Here is a 25132-nt window from a genome sequence, read left to right on the forward strand (position 1 = left end):
CACGACCGGGACTCAGCAGCTGGCCCGTGCTCCCGCGACCGGGACTCAGCAGCTGGCCCGTGCTCCCACGACCGGGACTCAGCAGCTGGCCCGTCCTCCCACGACCGGGACTCAGCAGCTGGGCCGTGCTCCCGCGACCGGGACTCAGCAGCTGGTCCGTGCTCCCACGACCGGGACTCAGCAGCTGGCCCGTCCTCCCGCGACCGGGACTCAGCAGCTGGTCCGTGCTCCCGCGACCGGGACTCAGCAGCTGGTCCGTGCTCCCGCGACCGGGACTCAGCAGCTGGGCCATGCTCCAGCGACCGGGACTCAGCAGCTGGCCCGTGCTCCCGCGACCGGGACTCAGCAGCTGGCCCGTGCTCCCGCGACCGGGACTCAGCAGCTGGCCCGTGCTCCAGCGATCTGAACCGGATGCAGGAGGGAATGGTACAGAAGAGGCTGAGGCTCCCAGAAGCCCAGTGTGAACAGAACGGGATGGAAAAGGAGCTTTCTGTTGGAGTAACTATTAGAGAATATGATTCTGGTAAAATGCTGTTAGGAAGCAATGAGTAAAAAGCATGATTGGATGGTTACAAACATTTCAATGCAACAGATTTCTGAAATTCAAAAAAATTTATCTTTGTTTTCTGGGAAAGCAGCAACAGCAAGACACACACACATACACACACACACGCACACACACACCTGGATTTAACTCCTACCTCTACTAGTTTTTAGCTGTGAGACATGGGCAAGTTTCTTATTCTAAGCTCAATTTCCTAAGACATAAAATGCATAATACCCAAAATTATTATAAGAATTAATGAGCATATTCAAGCAACTAGCACTTAATGGGTGCATAAATGCAATTTGTGGAAACAAACTGTCATTTCAGGAACTTTGTGTTAAGTACTGAAATACAGGTGCAATCAGTACCATGCGTGGCTGAAACTAAAAAAAAAAGCAATGTAAAATATTTTATGTCATGAATAATATCTCCACTACTATCTGAAAAAGCTTTGGCCTTTCTATGTTATAAATGATAGCTGACTATCACAAAAAAGTAAAAGCAAAATTTTTTAAAAAGGCAAGTTTTAGGTATGAAATTGTTTGAAGTAATCTCAAAAGGATTTCAATAGTAGATTTTGTCATTTTGAATTTTTGGTATTTTGTTAGTGTCAAAAAAATACAATGTTGCTTATCGACTGCAAACTATAATCATGACCCTTCTCTAGCTGGATGTTTTAGGATAGTTGAGCTATCCTAAAACAAACAAAAAAACCAGTAAGTGGAATTGTCTGCACCATTTTTAATAACGGAGATTTCATTTAACCAGTGCACTTCCTTAGATTTAAAAACGTTATTGTGTCAGATAGAATTCCTATTAGAAACAGGATGGTATGAATTAAATATGGCGTTAGACATACAGATGCAGTGTGAATGGTTTCACAGAACTCCCAGAATGCTCCTGTCAGAAGGCACTGTCTGTAAGGGCTGCTTCATCGATTTGAGTGGAACTGCTTTATTCAGAAGAGCTCAGATTGGCAGCAGCAGCCAGTGTTCAATGAAACGCCTCTTTTCCACCTACTCTCCAGCTGGGATAAGGCAGGCACAGAGACCAAAATGACCCAGGTCAAGGCATAATTTGATAGGACTTCCAGGTTTTTGATTGAATGACTTGAATCACTTCTTACACAGTCTTGGAGATAGGAGCAATTAGTGAAAATCAATGGCGAGTTAGTCATCGATTCAAGAGGACTTTATAGGTCATCTCGTTCAATCTTAATTTTACTCATCAGAATATCTTACGTTATTGCCTACTTTTTTGCTGGAGCTCAACACAAATTAAAATTTCTTACAGTCAATTCATTTGCCTGGTTTTGCTGTCCCCACTGAACTGCAGAAGCAGGCACCTCTGTACCTTGTATCTGTGCTTGACACAGTTGGAAGGTGAGATCGCTAAAGATACTCCCCTTTGCCAGGTCTGACGACCTGGACAGGTACTGGGACACGAGCAGACCAATGGCCCTGTCCTCCTTCAAGGAGCTCAGGGGAGACGGACGTGTAACCCAGCACAGAGCCCAGAGTGCGGGAAGAACGTGATGGGAAGTGGTACAGAGGCACCAGCCACGGAAGGGACTAGAGGCTTCTCCAAGGAGGGGCCCCTTTGAACGTGTGTAAAAGCAGGAAGAGCTGCAGGCCAAGGGGCTCCAGTGACTCCTGACTGGTACATGGGAACTGGACGGAGATGGCGATGGAAGGGAGGCAGCCACATCCAATGGGCCTTTTCTTGGAGTTTGCACATTATCTAGAAAGCTAGGAAGAGTCATGGATGGATTCCAGCAAAGGAACAATGAGATCATGTTTCTTTAAGAAACATTCCACGGTGAGGAGATCCAGCAGGTAAGGACTGGGCGTGGAGCAGCGTTTTGGTGGGTGTTGGGGTCACAACCGCGAGTAAGATAATCTGACCCTGCCATTTTCAGCTCACATTCTAGTTCAGGCAAGAAAACTAAGGGTCTAAATTAAGGCAGCAGCAGTGGGCTTACACAGGAGGAAGTGGCTGTGGTAACTGCCATGACAATACTAGCTAACAGCAGTCGTCATGCTAATGCCCATCACCATTGCCTGAGCACTTCCCGGACGTCAGGCACTAAGCAAGTCCCCGTCCTCTCCGTCGGTTTCCACACAACAGTCAGAGTGATCCCCGTAGCGCAGACCTTGTCGTAACTCTTGCAGCCCTTCTGAGGCCTCCCACCTCACTAGCCGGACACCCAAGTCCTGAGTGGGATGCACCATGCCCGCCACGCTGTGCCCGCCCTGACTTCCCTGAGCTCGTCACAATTCCTCCTGTCACCCTGCTCCAGCCATGCACGGAGCCTTCCTAGGTACTTCTAGACGGCTGTGGGCACCTTTCAGCCTGGAAGACTCTTCCCCTCCTGTTCCCACAGCTCTCTCCTTTGCTTCTGCCAAGCCGTTGCTTAAATGTCATCTTTTCAATGAGACGTCTCTTGCTGCCCGCATGATCTAATCCCTGTGGCATTCTCTCTTCTCTTCACCTCGATTTATATTCCTTTACACTTATCACATTCTGACACACATTCTGATGGTTTTCTTTCTCACTAGGTCATAAACTCCACGAGGCCAGGCTCTGGTCACTGCTCTATCCCTGGCACCTAGAACAGTGCTCGTCCATCAATCTGTTCAGTAAATGTGTACTGACTGCATGAATGAAGGCTCACAGCAGCTCTGTGAGGTCGGCACTATTATTTTTTACACTTCTCTGATCAGGAAACAGAGAGATTAATTGAAGGTTTAATGGAATGTTCTATATCTGGTAAGTGGCAGAACTGCGATTTGCATGCTGTAAAAAAGCTCACCTTTTCTGAGCTTGTATTATTCTAAGTGCTTTACGTATATTAACATGTAATCCTCACAACAACCCCATTTTACAAGGAGAAAACTAAATCAGAAAGGAGCTTATGATTTTGCCTGGCAATTTGCGTTTGCTAATAAACCCGGACCTTGTGTTCTTAGCCAGTGTGCTACGCTACCTAATTCTAAAACAAATTCTTTAAGAAATATATAACTGTGCCTCCTAATTGCCGGGAGAGTGACGGAGAAACAGAAACGTAGGAGTACTGACCTTACTATGACGGGGCACGGCCACAGTCGTCAGTCAAGGGCTGGAGGATGAGCTGGTTTGATTCTCCACGGCCACGGCCAACTGCCTCCTCCATTTCTTCACTTGGATTTAGGATAGAAGGTCAGCGGCCATAAAAGGGATCTGGAAGAACCATGGAGATTACAGTAGCCATCTCACACCAAAGCTCAAGCTGCTCCACAGGCTCTGAGCCACGAAGGCCTCGGGGGCCCACCTTGCTGCTGTACGATCCCCCCAACACAGTTCACATCCCCACCCACGTGCCAATTGTCGGAAAAGGACAAAGAGAAACAGGACGTTGTTTCCTTTACAGCATCTTCTGGAAGCTGTACACCTCATTTCTGCTTACATCCCGCTGGCCAGAACTTAGTGATATGGTCACAATGAGAGTTTATTATAAGCAACCATGTGTCTGGCTAGATATTCCATTATCATGCATGAAGAAGAGAATGCGTCTTAGGGGTCAATTAGCAGTCTGTCTCTACTACACATGTCTACTACAGATATACAGGCACCTCAAATGTCATGTTCCCAAAACCCAACTCCTTGTTCTTCCAAAACCTGCTCCTCTCCAGTTATCCCATCTCAGTTAATAGTGGCACGTGGGACAAATTTAGCTGTTCAATCTTAGATGTGTTGAGTTTGAGGTGCCAATAGAACAGTCAGTACAGATTTCCAATATGGGCTTGGAGATATGTGTCTGAAGATTCTGAGTGAGGTCAGTATTCAAGATTCAAACTTGATCTCTGACTGAAATAAGTGATGATGAGTATATGTCAAGGGTACCGTTAGAGACTGTGAAATACGGTGGGCAAAGAGAACCAGGGACGGAGAGGAAGAGCATTCTGCAAGGAAGATTCAAGGAAGAGTGGCCCGAGACACAGGAGGAGAGGCTGGAGAAGACGGGGTGATGGACCCAAGGGACCAAGGGGGCTGTTTCCAGGAGGAAAGAGGTCAGAGGCCATGAACATGGACAGGCAACCCTCAGATTTGCCCGTTAGGCCACTGCTGACATTAGTACACGCAATGCACAAAGGAAAATGGGGGCACGTGCTAAATTTCAGTAGTGGAAGAGAGACTTGGAAGCAAATGGCAATCGAGTATAGATAACACTTCTAAACAGAAGGGACAAAGTTAGCAGAGGGAGAATTTATGAACAGACGAGGGGAAGACAGGGGGATTAGAGTCTTGAGAAGACCACCCCCCAGAAAATATTAGCTGTAGAAAGGAAGGATGGTTCATTTTAAGACAAGCGATCGGGGAGTGCAAATTCAGGTAGGTCTGTAGGAATAAGGGCGGAGGTGTGGAGTTCACGCCTGAAGTGTGTATGTGAAACAATGACATAGATGCTACTATTACTAGGACTATTACTAAGCTCCAACGTTTAGCGAGCACTTCTGCCAGGCATTGTTCTCCATGGAGCTAATTTTACTTCAACAGTCTTTCTCAAACACTGAAAGCTCATTCTGTTTCAATAGCTGAGCGTCTAACATTTTGATGCAACCTGAAAACAGCAGCAGTAACTTTCATCCCACCATATCTGACTCTTTGCTGTTCCAAACTCTCAGTTTTTTATTCCTGATCCAAGGGCAATGCTAGGTAAAACAAAATTGTGTTTTTGCATTTTGATTCACCTGTTGTGACTCATAGCAACAAGAAATCCTGAGCACCAAAACAGCCCAGTCAAAGACCAACTTCATCAGCAATTTAGGGCAAAATGTTTCATGATTTAAACAAAACACAAGTTTATAAGTATCAAAAGGTATGTATTAGTAAGTACTCCCATAACCACTGAAGTGTTCTTTTATTGTTTCCCAAAGCCTGGCACAGTTCTGGGTTAACAGTGAAAGCTCCAAGTTTGTTCAAGGAATTAATGCATTATGCTAGAAAAAAAAATTAAACAGCTTTCACTTTACACCTGAAATGCGAAAATTATTAGAAATAACTGGGTTTCATTTTGACTGGAATAGTCCAAAATATTTACTACTTACTTAGTAGATACTAAGTTGTTTTTCTGGGAAAACACACCTGAAGAAAAATATAGGTCTAATTTTTGTGAAAAAATATTTGTTAAGAATATATATAGAGAAAGGTGGAACTCTATTAGTATTCTAAGGATTCCTGACAGTATTCGTGCTGATAATTTTTACTTACCAGCAAACATTTTGAAATTTGAAAATGGATAAGGCAAAGAGCACAATGGGTTCTTGAATCAAGTCTGACCTAGTTTCACACATAAGAATATCTATTTAATACTAATGAACGAAAAGGGCTACGGGTAATTTCTCCAGATTCCAAGGAGGAACTGGGCTCTTTCTTGATCTTAGAAAAGAACTAAGATAGTCATTCCCACATTTAGCTAAGAGCAGAGTTATCTCTTTTAGTCTTTAATTTTTTTGGAACTCAGGGATTTCAGTAACATTTTGATATACCAGATTATTATAAAATCACATTTATTCAATTTTTACTTAAGAAGTAGAATAGCTTAAAGTATCTTCACATGCTAGATATTGTAGTAACATTTTGCTTTAATTACTCTAACAAAGTCTTTAACGATTTTCATTCTCATTTGATTACTTCGGTAATATGTAAAGCTAAATCTTTAAAAGAATGATTTTAACTAGTCTCTTCCATAAAGTACAAATGCAAATAGTTTCCAAATGAGGATCTGTAATGGGGGGAAACAAAAGAAGAATAGGGACTGAGTTAAAGTTGGATATGATTTAATACCGTCATTTATTATCAGTGGTTCTAGAACAACTTAAATTCCTCTAACTTATTTTTTATAGTTGGTTAAGATTTTTATAGTTGGTTATTTTATTGTTGGGAAGCAGTAATATATATATGTATATATATGTATATATACATATACAAATTTACATATACATATATAGACATATGTAAAAAATGTTCTAAGAATGACAGCTAATAGTCACATAGGTGTTTATGATTGTTTATATAAAAAGTTTGAATACTAGATAAATGGGATCCCATGTAACACTTTATGGGCTTATCAGCAAAGTGGAGTTGTCTGCACCATTTTTAATAACCGAGATTTCATTTAACTTCCTTAGTTAAGGTGGAACTGTTAGTGATTCCATTATAGCTTTGCTAGTAAGTATAGCACAGTCATTAAACAAAAAGCCTTTTAAATAAAATGGTGACTTTGCTACTAAATATGAAGATGCATGGCTTTAAATGGGTTTGTCATACGGATCAAAATTAGGCTCTATACAGCTGGTGTCAACCAGGAGGCCACTTTCTCTTTATCTACAACCTTCCGAATGTCAAAACTGCAGGCGATGGGCTTTTACCTTCTTGTAAACTAGTGACACATCATGTGTTGGCAGGAGTCTAAGCAGATGACCTTGGTCCCCTGAAAGCAGGCCAGCACTCTGGGGCCACGTCTGCAGTGTTTACCAAGGCAGTTCGGGGTGGAAAAGGGGTGGGGGTCGGAGATCTAGTATCCGGAGGCTGCGCCCCGCCGCAAGGCTGAGGGCCATCGAAGACCCCTGGGCGTACTTTCGGAGCCGATTCGTCCCCCAACAACAGGGGGAGCGTCCAAGTTTAGACACGGTTCTCGGTTGGGTGGACCAGGGGACTCTCCAACACTCCTGGGGCTCCAGGGGGGTTTCCAGAGTGCACTCCCTTCTTTCTGTCGAGCCGCAGGCAGCAGTGACTCAAAGGAGACTTTGGCCCCTCGGCCCAGTCCCAAGATGGCGACAGACCCTGATGGGACTCCAAGGAGCCGCGAGCCACTTCCCCTTCCCAACGCCCCCTGCGCTGGCGACGACGGCAAGCGGGAAGGAGGCGGAGCCGGCGCGGGTGGGCGGGGCAGAGCCCTGCGTCTCCCGCGCGAGTCCCGGCCCCGCCCCGCGTCCCTGCGTCCAGGCCCAGCTCCCTCGCTTGGCCGGGCCGAGCGCGCGGCCTGCCGGGATACTCGGCCCGCCCCGCCAGTCCTCCCGGCTTGCGCCGCGGCCGCGAGATCCGCGTTTTTCCCAAGATGGTGGCGCGGGGTTCGGGGTGACTGCAGGAGACGACAGAGCCTGAATCCACTTCGCTAGAACCTCCACACACCGCCGTCCTCTCGCTCGCGCACCCCGCCGCCGCCGGCTTGCGCGTCACCTCTGCCGACCCGGCGCTCACGGCCGCGGGCGGCGGCGCCTCCTTCGGCTCCTCGGGGCAGCACTCGGAGCAGCTTGCTGCCTAGCCCCGAACAGGCGGGCCGAGCAGCCCCCCGGTGTGGACAGGCAGCGTCGGAGCGGCGACTGGCAACGCGCTCGGGGTTTTCTGCGGCCCCGGCGCCCCCTCCCCCGGCCTTGATCTCCGGAGAAGGAAGCGCGGGTCCCGCATGAGCCCCTGCGGTGGCGGCAGCGAAAGGGAACGAGGTGGTGGAGGGCGGAGGCGGCGGGCGAGGGCGACGACGACCAGTGAGGCAGTCGCTGTGGCGAGGGCCGCAGCCCAGGCGCGGGCGCGACCACAGGTCAGTGTGGCCGAACACGGGCCCTGGGCTGGGGAGGCCGGGCGGCAGCTTTCTTCGCCCCCTGTGTCGCCCTAGCCACCCTTCGGGGCCGGCTTGGGCGGCGGTAGGGACGCCCCCACCCCCGCCGGGGCAGTGATGGGGGCGCGTGGTCCGGACTGGCCGGTGCCAGAAGTAGGCCTCTGGTCGCAGCGGCTGCTGCTGCCGTAACTGTCAGTCCTGGCTGTGTGCCGGAGGGAGGGTTTTGTCGCCCGAGGGGACACGAGCAAGCCCGGGGAGGGCGAGCCGGGAGCCGGGCTCGCCGAGCGGCCCTGGGCCCCAGGCTGCGGAGGGCTGGCCTCTTCCTGCCCGGGGCAGCCCTTTCTCGGTGTGTCGCGGGTTGGGCCCTGTTGGTGAAGAAATATTTCGACGTGTGCTTTGGTGGGTTGGGGTTTTGGGCGTGACTGGGTAAGAGGGAGGGCGGACGGAGTGATACGTGAAAGCCAAGGGTTGTGTCCGCAGATTACTCACGGGGTTCTGGAATTAAACGTGAGCTGTCGGCTGTGCTGAGACTGTTCAATGCAGACCTGCAAACAGTTGGCCTTGCCTCCCCTTTTCAGTTGAGAAAATGAAAAGGACTGTTTCCTCGTCGTGGTGGAGAGGTTTTCATTGGTAAAGTCAGAATTGAATGTGGCAGATACTTTTCAGTCATAAAATTGTTAACGGTAATTTTAATAGAGACGCTATTTGATTAAGCTTAGAATCCTCAAAAGACAATTAAGTCTCTGAATTTTTTAAAACGTCCTGTGGGCACGCTAAAATGTTTGGGATTACATTAAGGGTGCCATTGAAAATGGAAACTAATAGTATATAGTTATAGGCCAGAGTTACCCTAAATCATGAAGAAATATGAATATGGGCCATAATTTGAATCAGTGCACTGCCTGCAATATTGAGAAGCAGCAAATTATTCCAGAATTTTTTGGGGGGAAGGAAAAGGGCTTCAAATGGAAATGACCTAAAGTTCAGAAGTACTGTAGGGTTTCAGTAGCACTATGCATACCCAGTCCATCTTGTTGAATGAATTGGACAAGCAGGATGAGAAGTGTTTGCCCCACACCTTGACTAGTAAGTACCCTCACCGAAGAGATTATTTTGTAAACCATGTAAAAGAGTTAAGAATTTAGGGAGATTAAAAAGAAAGTTTTGTCATGGGTACAGCGGAAATAACTTTAGAATTAGATCCGGCTTGTAAATCTGAGCTACTTACCACATATTTAATGAAACGAATACAATTTTAATGATGGTGCTGATAAACCTAAAAGATGACCAGAAGCACTGTAAGAAACTAATAATCGTGACGAAACAAAAAGAAATAGATTTAAGGAATCAAATGACTATGAAATTAGAGTGTAAACTAAGAAAGTCTTGCTGTGTCAGTATTTACTGAGTGTGGTTATTGGGCTAGGCAGTATGTGAGCGTCCTCTGAGCAAGGGGTTTCCTGAGGAGTTTCACTTTACACAATGTTACAAATTGTAGTCTTTTGATTCCTTTTCAGAGGTTTTATAAGCTCTTACTTTGTGTCAAATTCTACACTTGTTTAAATGGCTTAACAAATAGCTTCTTAGGTTGGGGTACTTAATAGTCAGAAATGTGAGGAAGACACACTCTCATCCCACTTGTCCAGTCCATTGAACAAGGTTGCTTGGGTACCTACAGTGTCTTTGGCATGTAACATTTAATCAGTTATATTTCTTAAACTGTAGGTCATTTCTAAATGCCCCATCACCTCTCCCCTCAAAAAAAATCTGGAATAATTGACTGTTTTCTCTCAATATGCAGTGGAATACTCCAGAACTATGGACCATACCTGAATTTCTCAACGCAAGCACTTGAAATAATATTTGTAAATGTTAGTTTTTACAGTGTTTACTGGTTCTGTGCTTCAGTCATGTGGCACATTTGTTTAGACCTATACTTGTATAGGTTAAAATGTAGCAACATTAAGTACATGTGAAGCTGTTAAAATTAGTTTAGTTTTTAGGAGTGAAGACAAATTTTCACTAGTGATTTTTCAAGTAAAATACTTGGGTAAAGCTGTAGATGCTCATTTCATCAGCATGACACATGGGACCATTCAGGACAGCAGAGTTCTTGGCTGAGTGTGATAGTCCCCCACTGCAAATGTAAAGAAGAAATGTACAGATGAAAGCCATTGTGGTATGTGCAGTGCACTTACCTTTGGGAGCACATCCGCCGCTTTGAATTCTGGCTTACTCTGGTTGTCTGGCCCTTGCCAGGTGACTCGTGATGAGCTGCAGTTCTGTCATCTGTAAAGGGGGACAGGAAACCAATTCAGAGTTGAGAGTCAAGTCCAGCGAGGCACATGGGTATTATCCTCTGAAGTCTTCCTACCCAGTTTTCTGAATGACCTGCAAGCACCTTATACACTGCGTCTGGCCCATTGTCCTTTACAGCGTTTTCTTTCTCCCCAGCTGTGAACTCACTCTTTAAGGGCAAGGACTCGTAATGTTTACCGGAGAGTGTGTTACCTGAGTGCGGATGAATTAGTGACCAGTAACCTGTCAGAGAAGTTTCTTAGGTACCTGCCGGGGTTACGACGAGCTGAGCTAGCTGTAGGGGCTACAAAGGCAAGAATCGTGTCTAGTGACTGTTCCCATAACACCATGTTTTGTGAAGCCCTTTCATACTGGAGCCTGTCTCCTGCACCCTTCCCATCTTAGGGCGCTTCTCTGGAGCCCACACCTCCCAGCCAGCGGCTGTTCTGTAGGACGTTGTTTCACCCCTTTCTTTATACCAGTGCTGGCACATAGTGTGTTTGTGTGTATGTAAAATTTAAAATAAATTTGACAGTGGCCTGTAAATTCGCTGATACTTTTCTGAGGTGATGATCGTTTTGTCTGTTAAGATTCATAGACATTTTAAATCTGAGTGGGGCTGTCCTTGAGGCCCATCACTCCATTCATTTTATAGTTGTGGAAATTGAAGTGCAGAGCTTTAAAGTGAGTTTCTTAAAGGGACCCAGGTGGCAGAGCCAGCCAGACCTGTCTGTCTCCGGGCTGCAGCTCAGGACTCTGCACCCTGTCCTACCTGTCGGGAGGACTGGCTGCTTTGCCTTGTGGCTGCCCGCCCCCATTTGTGGAGATTGGGAGTGTTTCCGCCAGTGTTGCTAGACAGCAGCCGTCACGGATGCCGTCAGTGGACCGTTTCTGACCATGGCAGTAAGAGCAGGAGATAGGGCTTCTTTTCTAATAACGGAAATCAAGGAAAATTTCAGCAACTAGAAATCGTGTTATCTACAAACTCATATCCTATGTCCCAGACATGAGATGTTTGAAATACTTAAAGATGCTATATGAATGATTTTTAAACGAAGTTGCTTACTAATAAATACATACAAAAATTTCTTTGCTAGCTTTCATTTTCATTTAATCTCAGAAATGCCACCTATTGTGCTTTGATCTTAGTTATCTTTAACAAGTAAAATTCCAGTATGGGTGGTAAGTCAGGATTATTAAGTACAAGGCCTAGCTGAGAATGAAATAAGGCTAGTTTTTTTTTTTTTTTTGAATACTGCTGTTTGCACATGAGATTTAGCTGACAGTTATTACTGTTTGATTCTAAGCCTTGTGACTGTGAACTCCCCACTATTACATATAAAATTGTAAGTGCTTCAGAATCTCAACAGGTTCAGTGAACAAAAGCCACCGAGAACCATTAACATGGAGGAAGAAGCACTAACCTTGGTGTCAGGAGATCGTGGGTTCATCCTTCCCCTTTAGCTTCTGACTGGTCACGGGCAGGTTATTTAGCTTCCAAAGCCTTTGTTCTGTTCCTGCTGTCAGATGACGGTGTTACCTGCTTTGTCTCTTTCAGAGGATTATGATTTTGAAATGTGATCATTCGTGAAAGAATGGATTAATACTGATTAGTGACTTGCCCAAGAAAACAGGTCGGTAGGTGATTCGAACCTTGGTATATTTTCATGCTTTCTCCATTAACATTTTTAACCTTTTCACAGAAAAGTGTTTTAAGAAATATTTAGTGTGAATTTATTTTAAATTTGGTAACTACATTTGAAATAAACGATAGATATTAATAGCTGGTGGTGCATCGTTTCCTATTATTAATCCACAGTCAGATCCCTTCTGTGATTTGCTTTCCCTTTGACCTCTCCTGTTAATTTGATAAATGGCAAGTGGATCATAAGGTTGACCCAAAAGGAAAAGATGTAGCATCTCCGAGATAAGAGTATTTCAGAAGTTCAATTCTAGGAAGTATGCTGGAATCTCATGTAAGACGTTACCCGTAGAGCATAGAAGAGAATGCTCCGTAAGATCGTATTGACTGAAGCCAGCATCGGTGCTGCAAATGGAAGCGTGGAGGTAGTGTGTGGGGTGACTCCTCTACCGGTGGGGTGAGTCTTCCTGAGGTCCACTCTTGACTGGCCAGTGTGAAGTCTGGTGTGGGCGGTGACTCGTAACAGCTCGGTGTGTGCCAGAAGTTGACCTGGCTCAATCGAGGTTAGTCCAACACAGATCCCTTACTGTTACTGAAATAACACATGACTTTTTTTGTGACCTGTCTCTTTGTGGTGTACAGCTTGCAGCTCTTTTTGAGTTCTGATGTGTGCCCACTGCATATGCTTTCAGTAACCCAGGGTGTTCCTTTCCACCTGTGACACGGGTTGTGCTGCACACAGGCGCCGTAGCTGGGGGCTGAGTGACGGCACTCCCAGTGCTGCACTTCCTTCCACACATGACCACTGTGTCCGTGGATCCAAACGGGTAGCTTATCCATGTCTCGCTTCTAAGAGATCTTGCCTCGGCAGCCTTCCTCTTGAATGCGAGGTCATCTTAGAATGCCTTGTGGACTGTAGCTACCATCCTAACACGTTTATTTTTGTGTTCTCTGATGCAGAATAAATTCTGAATTCCCCCTCAAATTCAATATACAGACAGTAAAAAGAAATGGAACAACCACGTCGGGGCCATTCAGTACGGACACATTTAGTCACTTCCTCGCATTATTCCGCTTCCTCTCAAACCGATGCTCCTTATTGTCTTCCTGGACGGCACCTCCAGCCCTGCCGCTCCCACTGCAGGAGCTGCCGTCCTAGCTCTTACCAGGGGTAAAGCCTGATCTGCTGCCTTGGAACCGGAAGGATGGGGCGCCTGCCAGTGTTCTCTGTACTGAGCTACAGGCCGTAAGGAGGGATGCGGGTTACTGCCAGCTCATGAATTATCTTAGGACTTTCTGTGTGTGTATGTGGCAGTATTGGTAACCTCGCACTGTGCCACACATAAGGGTATTACATATTTGCCATTTAAAGTTTTTCTTTGGGAAGTTTAAAAAATACCTGTCATTTGAACACCTAATGTATGTGACAAGTATACTAATTGATAAATCTTTTTTCACACAAAGATTAATTAACATATTTTTTTTTTAGTTTCCTAAAGTGGGCTGACAACGTGTCATGTTCCATGTTGGTGATAGAAACTATGCTGTTTAAGATAATCCAGATTCAGAGCTCCTAAGAAATGAAGTTTCCCTAATTACTTCAGTTGCTTCATTCATATTTAATTTCTTACACATTTTCACATTTTGCTGTGTCTGTCACATGTTGCTATAGACTGAATGTTTATTCCCGTGTTGAAACCCTACCCCGCAGTGTGACGGTCCTAGGAGGTGGGGCCTCTGGGAGGGGATCAGGTCGTGAGAGTGGAACCCTCATGAGTTAATGCCAGGGACCCCCTTGCCTATTCCGCCACGTGAGGACCAGGCTCGTCCTCCCCAAACACGTCTGTCAGCGCCTTGATCTTGAACTTGCAGCCTCCAGAACTGTGAGAAATAAATGTCTGCTGTTTGAAAGTCTGTGGTATTTTGTTCCAGCAGCCCAAGTGGACTAGGGCACATACTACCCATGTCAGAAGAGGGAAAATAGAAAATTAAGTGGATAAAGTTTGGTAGCTAAAGTGGGGGCACCCTGTGCTGGACAGAATGGATGTGCTTCTTTAAAGCTGAAAGGAGAACACTGAACTATCATGTATCAGAAAAGCTGAGCTAACACTAGCCTTTTATACATAAAACCAGATTTCTACATTTCAAATTGTTACATATTTGTATAAATTTAGTTATTGCCAAGTGCAAAATATTTCAAATGACCTTCAAAATGGAAAAGTAAAATCTATGGTCTCATTTAACTCAGTAGGGAGTCAGTCCACTCCCTTCCCTGAAAATATCTCCCATCTTTTGGGCTGGATGAAAGGTAGGGAGGGGTGAACTGAAAATAGATGGACCTCAACGGGAACAGATAGGTCACTTATCACAACTGAAATCATTTATTTACTCCTGAACTGAAGATTCTGTGAGAACGGTAATAGACATTTGCTGACTGTCTCAGTTTTGGGTTTTTTTTCCATGTGCAATTTTAGGTATAATTGCTGGATGAATGAACCACTTCCTAGGCAGTGCAGGACTCTTGGCTGTCTGCTGTGGGTTGATGAACTAACTGATTGGGAGCACGCCTCGAGGCTGAAGAACTTTCAGAAATGTTATTAGGGACAGGATGGGGCTTAGCCTGGATAGTGGGCCAAGACCTGCTGTAACCCCCCCACCCCACCCCACCCCCGTCCTTCTGCCCTGTGCTGGGTTTGACAAGTTGTTCCATCACTCCTGCTAGGAGGGCTGTGTGTGCTGCGTGTTTCTAGCTGCCAGCAGATGCTGAGCAATGGGGACTGACCACTGCCGCCTCCCAAGGTGCGCTCTTAAGGGATTGAGACCTCATTCCCCCAGTGCTGCGTTATCTAGTATGCATTTATGTTCTTCTGAGATCTGGCTGTAGTTCTTTTATAAAGTAAGGTTGGGTTAGGTGATCTCCAAGGTCATTTCCAGCTTCGGTATTAGATGCTCATTTTTGCTTTTTAAAATAATGTGTATATTTTAATTATAAAATATTTAAAGCATATAGTAAGCAATATAGGAAATACTCATTTACCCACCATGAAGAACTATAAGTTATGCCATTTTTGACCGTTTGGGAAACAAATGCAGTCTTACATACTCATGGGGGGGAGGGGAATCACAGAGGGGCAGCCTCAGTGCCCCCGAGCCCTGTTCCACTCTCTACCTAAGGTGGTAACTGCCCTGAGGTTCTCGGGTGTAGTATTTCATCCCCTTGCTTATACTTTTACTGGACATGTGTCTGTGTCTCCATAAGCGAAGTACCCATATAGGGTGTGGGTTTTGTGTTTTAATTTTTACAAAATGGTATTGTGCATATCTTTCATCAACTTGCTTTTTTTTTAAAGTCTGTTTTGAAACGTGTTTGTTGATGCATGTAGCTCTGGGTTATTCAGTTTACCTGCTGTCTAGTGCTCCTTTGTATGCATATATGCAATGATGTATCCCACTGCTGGCGGTGCAGTTTCCCCTTTTTGCTATTATAATGCTGCAGTGATCATTTTTACACATTTCTTTGTGCAGGTGTTTCTTTAGGAAGATTCACAGACGTGAAATTGCTGGGGAGTAGATTGTGAATATCCTTAGCTTTATTAGATACTGCTAAATTCTTCTCTAAAATGGTATTTCAACATGTACTTTATCAGCAGTATCTGAGCATTTTTTTTCCAGCATCCCAGCCCATACTTGGGATTGTCAGATGTACGAGTTTTTGCTAAGTTGATGGACGTGAAGTGATACCTCATTTAAATTTGCATTTCTTTGATTATTAACTCTGGGTGGTAGATGAATGGATATGAATGGACTTTATTTTTTTCTATATGTTTTAAACGTTTCATAAATTAAAAAATTGTTTTAAAAAAGAACATAAGAAACATATCGTACAGCATTTATGTTGCAAAGGACCTTGGAGATCATCTTTCATCTTTCTTTACAATACAGCCAGGAAATTTATCAAAATAAGAATAAAAGATAAAGTCATACTTACTGCTCATGATGGTATTCTTTTTGGGATATAGACTCTCAATTTTTGATGTCAAAATCTGAGTCTTTTCCTTTATGATTTGTGTTTTGTAAGAAATCCCTTTTTCTATTGTCTGCTAATAGTTGAGAGGTTTTTATTGTTATATGTTTTGTTTTTTTTAAGTGCTCTTTTAAAAATACAAGTCTAACCTTGTTGCTTTCTATTTAAAATTCTCCTCTGGCTTTCTGTTGCTTTTAGAATAAAATTCAGAATCCTTAATTGGTCTATAAGGTCCCACATCATCTGGATTTCCTCTACCTCCTCAGCCTTACGTTCCTCTAACACTTCCTTTGTTTAGGATCGTCTAACAGTTCTGGCTTTTTTTCAGTTTCTTGAGCTATTCAACCTCTCTTGTTCCAGACCCTTTGCCATTGCATTTCAGTCTTCCCAGAACACAGCCAACAGATTTCAGGACCTATTCTTTTGGGCTCTGCCTAAATGCTACACAGGTCAGCCTTCCTTAAGGATGGTTTTGGGGCTTCCTTGTTTAGGAAGCCTTGTTTAGGGCTTCTCTGTTATTAGATTCTGCTTTTCCCGAGTAAGTACTTCTCTCAACTGAAATGACATAATTTCTTTACTCCTGAATTGAAGATTCTATGAGAAAATTAATGTTTGTAGTCTGCCCCGTTTGTTTTTTGTTTTTTTTATGTGCATTTCAGGCATTTATGAGTGCTGGATGAATGAAGACAACTTTTACAATAATATATTGGCACGTTTGCTTCTGTTTTGAGATCATAGAATTGTTGACCAGAATAAGTGATTTATCATTAAAGCCAGGAAATTAAAATAATTTGGAATTTCTAAAGGATCTCCATAGACAACACGTAGATCAATGCTCACGTCGAATTCTCTCACTGCTAGTAAGCCCCATAGTAAAACATTTAAGTAAATATACTGTATTGGGGAAAGATAGCATATTAATGTCAGCAGATCACGTGTCTGCCCTCTGTAGTTACTCAGGTAGGTAAATACACAGCTTGTTGACTTTCTGAAATGGTCACAGCCGAGAAGGCCAAGGGTCGCTTTAGGGAGTTCAGTTCTCTTCCAGGGCTGTGATGTGCTCCCCAGTTCTCCTGTGTGTGTGACGGCCGTACAGCCCATGTTTGTCAGCACGGCCTCAGTGTTACACATTAGGGCCACTTAGTCCCTAAAGTGTGAGACCAGGAATTCTAACTTTTTTTTTCCAGAGAACCTCTTATATTTTATGGTTAGTTCCCCACCTCCATCAAATATTGGTATCTAGAATTAATTATTTTTGAAAGTGAGGAAACACAGAAAACAAATAAGTGTTGTTTTTAAGTATAAAAAGAAGTGAAAGTTTCCTTTTTCATCCAATTCTAAAACTTAACAGTTAAGTGTAAAACAGCATAAAAATGCCTCACGAATAGACAGAAATATCTGTATAAGTACAGATACATGGAATGTTTGTTTTTTTTTAAGGGGGGTTAAAAAAAATCATGTCTTTTTAAAAAAACAATTTCCAACTTTATAGAGCTATAATTCACATACCATAAAATTCACCCTTTTAAAGGGTTTTAATATATTCAGTTATACAACCATCACCACAGTCTAATTTTAGAACATTTTTATCATCCCCAAAAGAAACCCTGTACCTGTGTTAGTAGTCTTTCCCCATTTTCTCATCTAGCCCCAGGCAAACAGTAATCTGCTTTTATCTCTATGGATTTGCCTAGTCTGGACACTTGTCAATGGAATCATAAAATGTGTTCTTGTGTGTCTGGTTTCTTTTCCTTAGCTTAGTGTTTTCTTCCGGTTTATCTGTGTTGCAGCATTTATCAGTACTTCCTTTTCATGGCAGAATAATATTACATTGTATGAGTACACCGTACATACTGTTTATTCGGTCGATAACTGGATTGTTTCCATTGGGGGTTCTTATGTTGCGATGGACATTCATGTAGGAGCTTTTGTGTGCCCATACACATTTAGTTCTCTTGGGTATATACATACCTAGGAGTGAAATTGCTGGTAATTGCTGGGTAACAGCTTAACTTTTTCAGGAACTGCTGAACTCTTTCCAAAGTGGCTGCATTATTCTATTGTATGAGCAATGTACAGGGCTCTTTCCAGCTTCCATGCTTCCTTGCCCAAACTTACTGTCTGTCCCTTTTACTTTGACCGTTCTTGTGGGTATGAAGGCATCGCTGTGGTTTTGACTTGCATTTGCTTAATGATTGGTGACGATGAGTGTCATTTCATGTGCTCATTGGCCATCTTTGGAGAAGATCTGTTCACATCTTTTGCTATTTTTTAATTGGGTTTTATTTTAATTGTTGGATTTTATGCATTCTTTATATGTTCTAGATACAAATCTTTGTCAGATAGTAAGAGTTCAAATATTTTTCCCCCATTCTATGTAGGTTGTCTTTTCTTTTTCATGAATTATGTGTTTGAAGTACACAAGTTTTAAATTTTGGTGAAGTCCAATTTATCTGTTTTTCTTTTGTTGTCAGTGGGGTTGTTATCTAAGTAATCATTGCGTAATTCAATGTCATAATGATTTATACCTGTTTTCTTCTAAGAGTTTTGTAGCTTTCATTCTTATAGTTAGGTCTGTTACCTGCTTTGAGTTAATTTTTGCATATGGTATAGTGTGAAGTAGGGGGACCCAACTTTATTCTCTTAGTGCGGATATCCAGTTGTCCCAACACAATTTGTTGAAAAGACTCTTATTGTCTTGGTACCCTTTTTGAAAACCAGTTGACCATAAATGTAAGAATTTATTTCTGGAGTCAGTTCTTTTCCATTGATCTGTATGTCTGTTCTTCAGCCATTGACACACCTTTCTTGATTATACCGTAGATTTGTAGTAAGCTTTGAAATTGGGACATGTGAATATTCAAATTTTGTTCTTATTTTTCAAGACTGTTTTGGCTTTCTGGGATTTCTTGAATTTCTGTGTGAATTTCAGGGTATCAATTTCTGCAAACGGGCAGCTGGGATTTTGATAGAATCTGTTGAATTGGTGGCTCTATTTGAGGAAGAGTATTGCTACCTTCATTTTACTTTTCGATCCATGAACATGGGATGTCTTTCCACTTATTTGGTATTTAGTTCTTTTTTGTTTTGTAGTTTCCACTGCACACATCTTACGCTTCTTTTGTTCAAAAGAAATATTTTGTTAAATATATTCCTAAGAGTTTTATTCTTTTTGATGTTATTGCTAATGGAATTGTTTTCTTAATTTCATTTTCAGATTGTTCGTTGCTTGTGTATAGACTTTTGTACTGAGCTTGTATCCTGTACTTGTTTTCCTTCCCTTCACATTGTTGTAGAAATCCTCCCAGGTCAACGGCTCCGTGCACATCATGCACTTAGCAAATGCGTGTTGGGCACCTGCTGTGTCATAGGCACTTTTCTAGAGGCTGGTGGAGGCAACAGTGTACCCATCCAAACTCCTCTTTTCGTGGACTTATGTTTAGTAGGGAGATTATAAACAGATTATATAAGTATATATTGTGTGTTACATAGTACTTGTAAGGAGAAAAATAAATAAGGGAAGTGGGGTATCAAGCGTTTGGGGGTGGAGGGGATGAGTGCAAATTTTAGGGTGGCCAGAGAAAGCTTCACTGAGATGGTGACCCGAGTGAGGAACTGACAGAGATGGAGAGCTGGCCGCTTGGATATCTGGGGAAGGAGCGTTTCAGGCAAAGGCTGTGTGAATACAGAACCCTGGCGTGGGCGAGTGAGGAACAGTGAGGCGGCCAGTGTGGCTGTAGAAAAGTAAATGACAGGAAGGAGTCAGAATGTTGGGTGCGGATCATTTGGTCATAATAAGGACTTTGATTTTTATCTTCACGCCTGATGTGTAGCCATGGAGGGTTTTTGAGCAGAGGAGTGAGCAGCTCCACCTTATGTCTTAGCAGGGTCACTGGCTGACACGTGGAACACGAACTGCAAGAGGGCAAGGGCAGGCTCAGAACAGTCAGGAAGTAGGGGACAGGTGACGCTGGGTAGGGCACGCCCATGCCAGCGAGGGTGATGAGAGGTGGTTGAATTACTGACACGTTGGAGCTGCAGGATTTGGTCATAGAGCAGAAGTGAGTGCAGAATGAAGGGAGGAGTGAAAGATGCCAGAGCAACTGAGAGAATGGGGCTGAATAATAATTCTTCATTACAGCGTTCAATCTGGGCAGCACATCACGTGCGCACATAACTATTTGTGTGAAAATGCCTTTATTTCATTCTTTACCGTTTTGTGAGGAAAACTTTGAAACTTACACAGGTGCGAAGTAACTAGAGACTGCAATTCCATCATTAACATCTTGCTCTATTTCCTTTGTCTCCTGTTTCTCTATTAATTTCTTATCTATTTGGTGCTTTTCAAAGTTAAGTTGCAGATGTTAGTACGTGTCATCCTTAACTCCAGCATGTACACTGTCAAGTAACAGTAATTAATGTCAATAACTGAACTTAGTGTATTGGTCCCGTTATCTGTTGCTGTGTAACGAGTCACCCTACAGTCCATGCCTTGAGTGTAGCAGTCACATATCCTGCTGGTGACTGTCCTTCGGGCAGAGGTGGGCGGGGCGGCCTGGCTTGGCTCGGTGCGTGCGGACGACTGGAGCCGCGTCCTTGTCCTCGGGAGCCTCACTGGCACGCCGGAGATGGCTGCTGGCGCTCTGGCCTGGCACACTCACGTGCTGCCTTTACACGTGGTGCTAAGTGACTGCCTTCCTTGCTGTACGGCAGCTACATTGAAAAGAGCAAGCACACGTGCATGGCGTTGTCATGACCTGGCACGTGTGTCATCCTCTCTGATTGAAAGAGTCACAAAGGCCACTCACCGTCAAGGAGAAGGGACACAGATCCCACCCCCTAATGGGCGAATGCCGAGGGTACCTTGTAAGATGTGTGGGGTGGGTGTATTGTGGTGGCGGTCTTTGAGAAATACAGTGTGCCGCATACAGGAGTGCATGAGTTTGGACAAATGCACACACCTTTGCACACGAGATCCTACCACGTTAGACTCATCCCCTTCCCAGTCAGTTCCTATCTCCACAGCACCCTCCCTGTCACCCGTTGTTCTGCTCTCATCATGGGTGAGGTTAGCTTGCTCTAGGAGTTCATGGAAATAGTATCTTAGCACTCATTTGTATAAGGTTTCTTTTTACGCAGCGTAATATTTTTGAGATTCGTCCATGTGAATGCATGTGTCAGTAGTTTGTAACTTCATTCTCCTGTTAAGGGGCGCCTGGGCTGCTTTCACTTCCTAGCTGTTGCAGATAAGCTGCAATGAACCATTGTGCGGACGTCTTTATGTGGCTATATGTGATCGCTTTTCTCTTGGGGGCATACCTGGGAATGCGGTTGTTAGTGGGTTGTAAGATCTTTACGGTGTGTTGCCACAGCTTGTCATCATGTCGCTGTTGTTTTACACACCACAGTTCCGGTTGCCCTGCACCTCGCCACCATTTGGGGCTGTTAGTCTTTCTGATGTGGCCGTCCTGGGGGGTGGAGAGTGGTTTGCCTTCATAGGTTGAAGGATATTCACTTGATAGAGAATTCTGGGTCGACATGTTTTCCTTTCAGCATCTGTTTCTGAGAAGTCTGTGGTTATACTTGTCTCTCTTTCCCTGCAGTTTTTTTCTCTAGCCTTTTTTTTTTTAAGGTTTTTCCTTTACCGCTAGTTTTCTTTGTGATTATCCAGATAAGGGTTTGTTGAGTTCTTTTTTTTTAATCTGTGAGTTTGCTTTCATCATATTTGGGAAAGTATCAACCATTATGTCTAAACATGTATTTTTTAAATCCTCTCTCTTCCTCCTACTCTTTGTGGGCCTCTGGTTACATGTGTGTCAGACCATTTGATTATGTCTTCAGGTTACTGGTGCTATTTTTAGTCTTTGTTTCTCTGTGCTTCATTTTGCTTTGTCTTCTGTTTCAATGTTCTTTTCTTTTCCTGGCAGTGTCACATATTATATTTTCAGATGTTTTAGTTTGTATTTCTAGAAGTTCATTTGGTTTGTTTTAATGTTTTTCTGTTTCTTTATTCATGTATCCCTTTGAGTCCTTGAACATGTTTATAATAATGGGTATTTGAAAGTCCTTGTGCACTGATTCCAGCAGTTCTTTCACTTCAGGATCTATTGATTAGTGTTCCATTGGTTTTAGGTCATGTTTTCCTTTTGTTTGTATAGTTAGTAATTTTTTATGGGATGCTGGCATTGTAATAGCCTGTTGTCTAGTGACTAGATTTTGTTGTTCGTTGGACTATTCAGCTTTGTTTTGGCTGCCGGCTAAGTCCCTTGTGGTCAGCTGGACCCCTTCACAGCTGTATTAGGGTGTCGAGAGACTTGTCTTTAAGGCTAGTGGCTCCTACGGCACACGCTCCTTAGTCCTCTACTAAGAGCCGCAGTCAGGCTCCGTGCATTCTCCCCCTCTGGTTGGGAGGAGCGCGGGGGGCTCCCAATCCTGCATGAGCACTGAGACGGTTTCAGGGCACACGCCTCTTGCCCCAGCTCCAGGAGCCTTTCTCTGCTTGGTCCCCTCCTCACTGGCGGGCCTGTCTTACAGATCCGCCTCCTCACCTTGGTGACACTGCTCTCCTCTGCCTGGGTCCCTCCTCCGCTGACTGCACATTGAAAGGTGCCTCCAGGCAGGAATTGGCACTGGGGGTTCCCCTCATTTCTGCTGGTTCTCTCATGGGTCGCAGTCCTGTACCAGCGTCTAAAAACAGCCATCTCACGCATGTTGTTCAGTTTTCTTTTGACCAGAAGCACCTGTTGCGCCTTTGGATCTTTCTCTGAACTTAAACTTTCTTCTCCAGTTACCTACTTATCTAGTGCTCACACCATACTGAGTTTTTAAAAAGAAACTTTTGATTGAAATACAACACACGTATATACAGAAGTATGCTTCGAGTGCTCACGTAGCTTGTTGAACTGTCACACACTGAGCACACATTCAGATCCAGACACGGCGTCAGCCGCTCCTCGGAAGTCCCTGGTGCTGTGCCACTCGGTGCCCTCGTCTGTCACTACCTGTGCCCCCCAGGTCCCCCAGAGCTACCCCTGTCCTGACTTCAGTCGCGTAGATCGGCTTTGCTGTTTTCACACTTGACATGAGTGGAGTCTGGCTTCTCTCAGTTAACTTACTTTTGAGCCCCATCAGCACCGTCAGTTGCTGTGTTGTATTCTGCTTTAGGGACGTACCACAGGTCAGTCATCCTGCTGTTGGTGACCTTTTCGGTGTGGGGCTGCTAAGAATATTGCTACTCTGAACTTTCCACTAGTAAAAGTCCTCTAGTGAACATATGTACTTCTTTCCGATGTGTATGCAGGAGTGGAATTTTTGAGTCATGGGGTATGCACACATTTAGTTTGAGGAGATACTGTGAGAGTTTTCTGAAGGACGTGTACTGAGTTTACTGTTTAGATTAAAATTCTGTGCTTTAATCCCTAGTAGAACAAGCTCCTGAGAGATACTATTCTGCTATTAGAAAGTGAAATTTTTTGGTTATTCTTACTTTTGTGGTCTTTGAAATAAACTTTTGTAAAACTGTCATTGGACTAGATTTGTGTCCATTTGGGAAGAAATGATAACCTTGTTTGTTCATCCATATAGATGGCATTTGAAACTAGCTCCAAATCCTCTGTCAAGCCGTAGATCCTGACGTCTTCTTTTGTAGGGAGGGGGTGTGTCAAGAAAACACAGTCCTCATTACTATGAAAATAAAAATATGGGTAAGAGGAGCCCTGCCATCAGTCAGCTTCCAACTAGAGGCGCTGACAAATAGAATAGCAGAGGGCTATGGAGATGGGTGCCACTGAGGTTGAGAACAGGCTGGTGGCGGAAACGTGGGGAGAGGCCATGAGAAAGCCTTACCCATAACAAACAGTCCATTAACACGTGTTGTGTATGTTACATGTATTCTGTTCTTTATTCCTCCAATAAAGTCAGCTAGAGGAAAGAAAATGCTATTGAAATCATAGGGAAGAGAAAATGCAATTACAGTATTTATTGAAAGCAATCCGGACCCGTGCAGTTCAAACCCGTGTTGAAGGGTCCACTGTATATGCAGTGTGTTTATTTTCTAGCATCAGCCTATAGGACACTTGGTGGGTTTCTTGGGGACTTGGTTTCTTCATATGTAATAAAAGGGAATGGACCCCAGTTCCTGTTCCGCTGAGAAATGCTCTGATTTATGCAGATGAGGTAGGAATTTACCGTGGTTATTTGGATGCATGCTTTAAGTTCAGAATCTGGTTTTTGATAAGAGTCAAGTTTTGAGGAATGTATTAAATGTTTGATTTAAGAACAATAATTGCTACCGTATTTTGAGATCCTGTTATGTTTCAGGCAGCTTTGTTTTACATGGTTTTTAAAACATTGTCTCTAGTTCTCACAACAGCCTGACCCTTGAGACTCACAGGTCAAAAGACCTGCCCAAGGCAAGTAGTGGACAGATAGATGCCCGGATGTGTACCTAACATGGCACACGCCCATCATGTGGCATTTAATCCAAAGCGGAAGGGATTGGAGGCACGAGACAAACAGTTTTCATGTGTTTTGGCCCTTTGGGAGGGAGGTCAGAGGAAAGGTGGCAAGCGCTGAGGTTTGGGTGAAGATGGGAAGGTGCTGTGCCAGCTAAAGGCACTCAGGCCACCAAGCACCGAGGACGGTGAGCATGGCCAGGCCACCAAGCGCCGAGGACGGTGAGCGTGGCCAGGCCACCAAGCGCCGAGGACGGTGAGCGTGGCCAGGCCACCAAGCGCCGAGGACGGTGAGCGTGGCCAGGCCACCAAGCGCCGAGGACGGTGAGCGTGGCCAGGCCACCAAGCGCCGAGGACGGTGAGCGTGGCCAGGCCACCAAGCGCCGAGGACGGTGAGCGTGGCCGGCCAGGCCGCCTCCATGCGTCCTGCCAGGCGCAGCAGGCCCTGTCTCTTGATGTGCATGTTTGTGGATATTCATAAATATTACCAAGATTAATTCACATTTATAATAATTTTAGACAACATTTTCTTTGAAAGTGTATCCAGTTGTCTGTATAAGAAGAATTGAGT

General features: G+C 44.3%; 2 protein-coding genes across 7 annotated transcripts in view; one reads left to right on the forward strand and one right to left on the reverse strand.

Moving 5' to 3' along the window:
* Window positions 1-830: 830 nt before the first annotated feature.
* Window positions 831-25024, reverse strand: LOC141568280 (uncharacterized). Its single transcript, XM_074318037.1, has 5 exons — window positions 24742-25024; window positions 10343-10433; window positions 7920-8154; window positions 6958-7849; window positions 831-3766 (listed from the first exon to the last, which is right to left on the reverse strand). Exons 1-4 carry the CDS (start codon window positions 25022-25024, stop codon window positions 7211-7213), a joined length of 1248 nt encoding a protein of 415 aa, XP_074174138.1. The 3' UTR covers window positions 831-3766; window positions 6958-7210.
* Window positions 7553-25132, forward strand: part of UBE3A (ubiquitin protein ligase E3A) — a 72057-nt gene continuing 54477 nt past the window's right edge. For 3 of the 6 annotated variants that reach the window (XM_074317680.1, XM_019753207.2, XM_019753206.2), the window contains exon 1: window positions 7593-8126. The gene's annotated coding sequence lies outside the window, so the exon portion shown is untranslated. Of the gene's footprint in view, window positions 8127-25132 lie in introns of all 6 variants that reach the window. The other 3 variants (XM_074317681.1, XM_019753202.2, XM_019753208.2) reach the window with 2 other exon arrangements.

The sequence above is a fragment of the Rhinolophus sinicus genome, linkage group LG13, assembly GCF_036562045.2.
Source record: "Rhinolophus sinicus isolate RSC01 linkage group LG13, ASM3656204v1, whole genome shotgun sequence".
Lineage (NCBI taxonomy): Eukaryota > Metazoa > Chordata > Mammalia > Chiroptera > Rhinolophidae > Rhinolophus > Rhinolophus sinicus.

Excerpts from the sequence above, each read along its gene's own strand:
- LOC141568280 (XM_074318037.1), bottom strand. The coding sequence starts at position 25,024 with ATGCACATCAAGAGACAGGGCCTGCTGCGCCTGGCAGGACGCATGGAG. Across the intron at positions 10,434-24,741 it reads GGCCATGCTCACCGTCCTCG|ATGACAGAACTGCAGCTCAT; the intron begins GTGCTTGGTGGC and ends CCCCCTTTACAG. Across the intron at positions 8,155-10,342 it reads CGGCGGATGTGCTCCCAAAG|CCCAGGGCCCGTGTTCGGCC; the intron begins GTAAGTGCACTG and ends CGGCCTCCCCAG.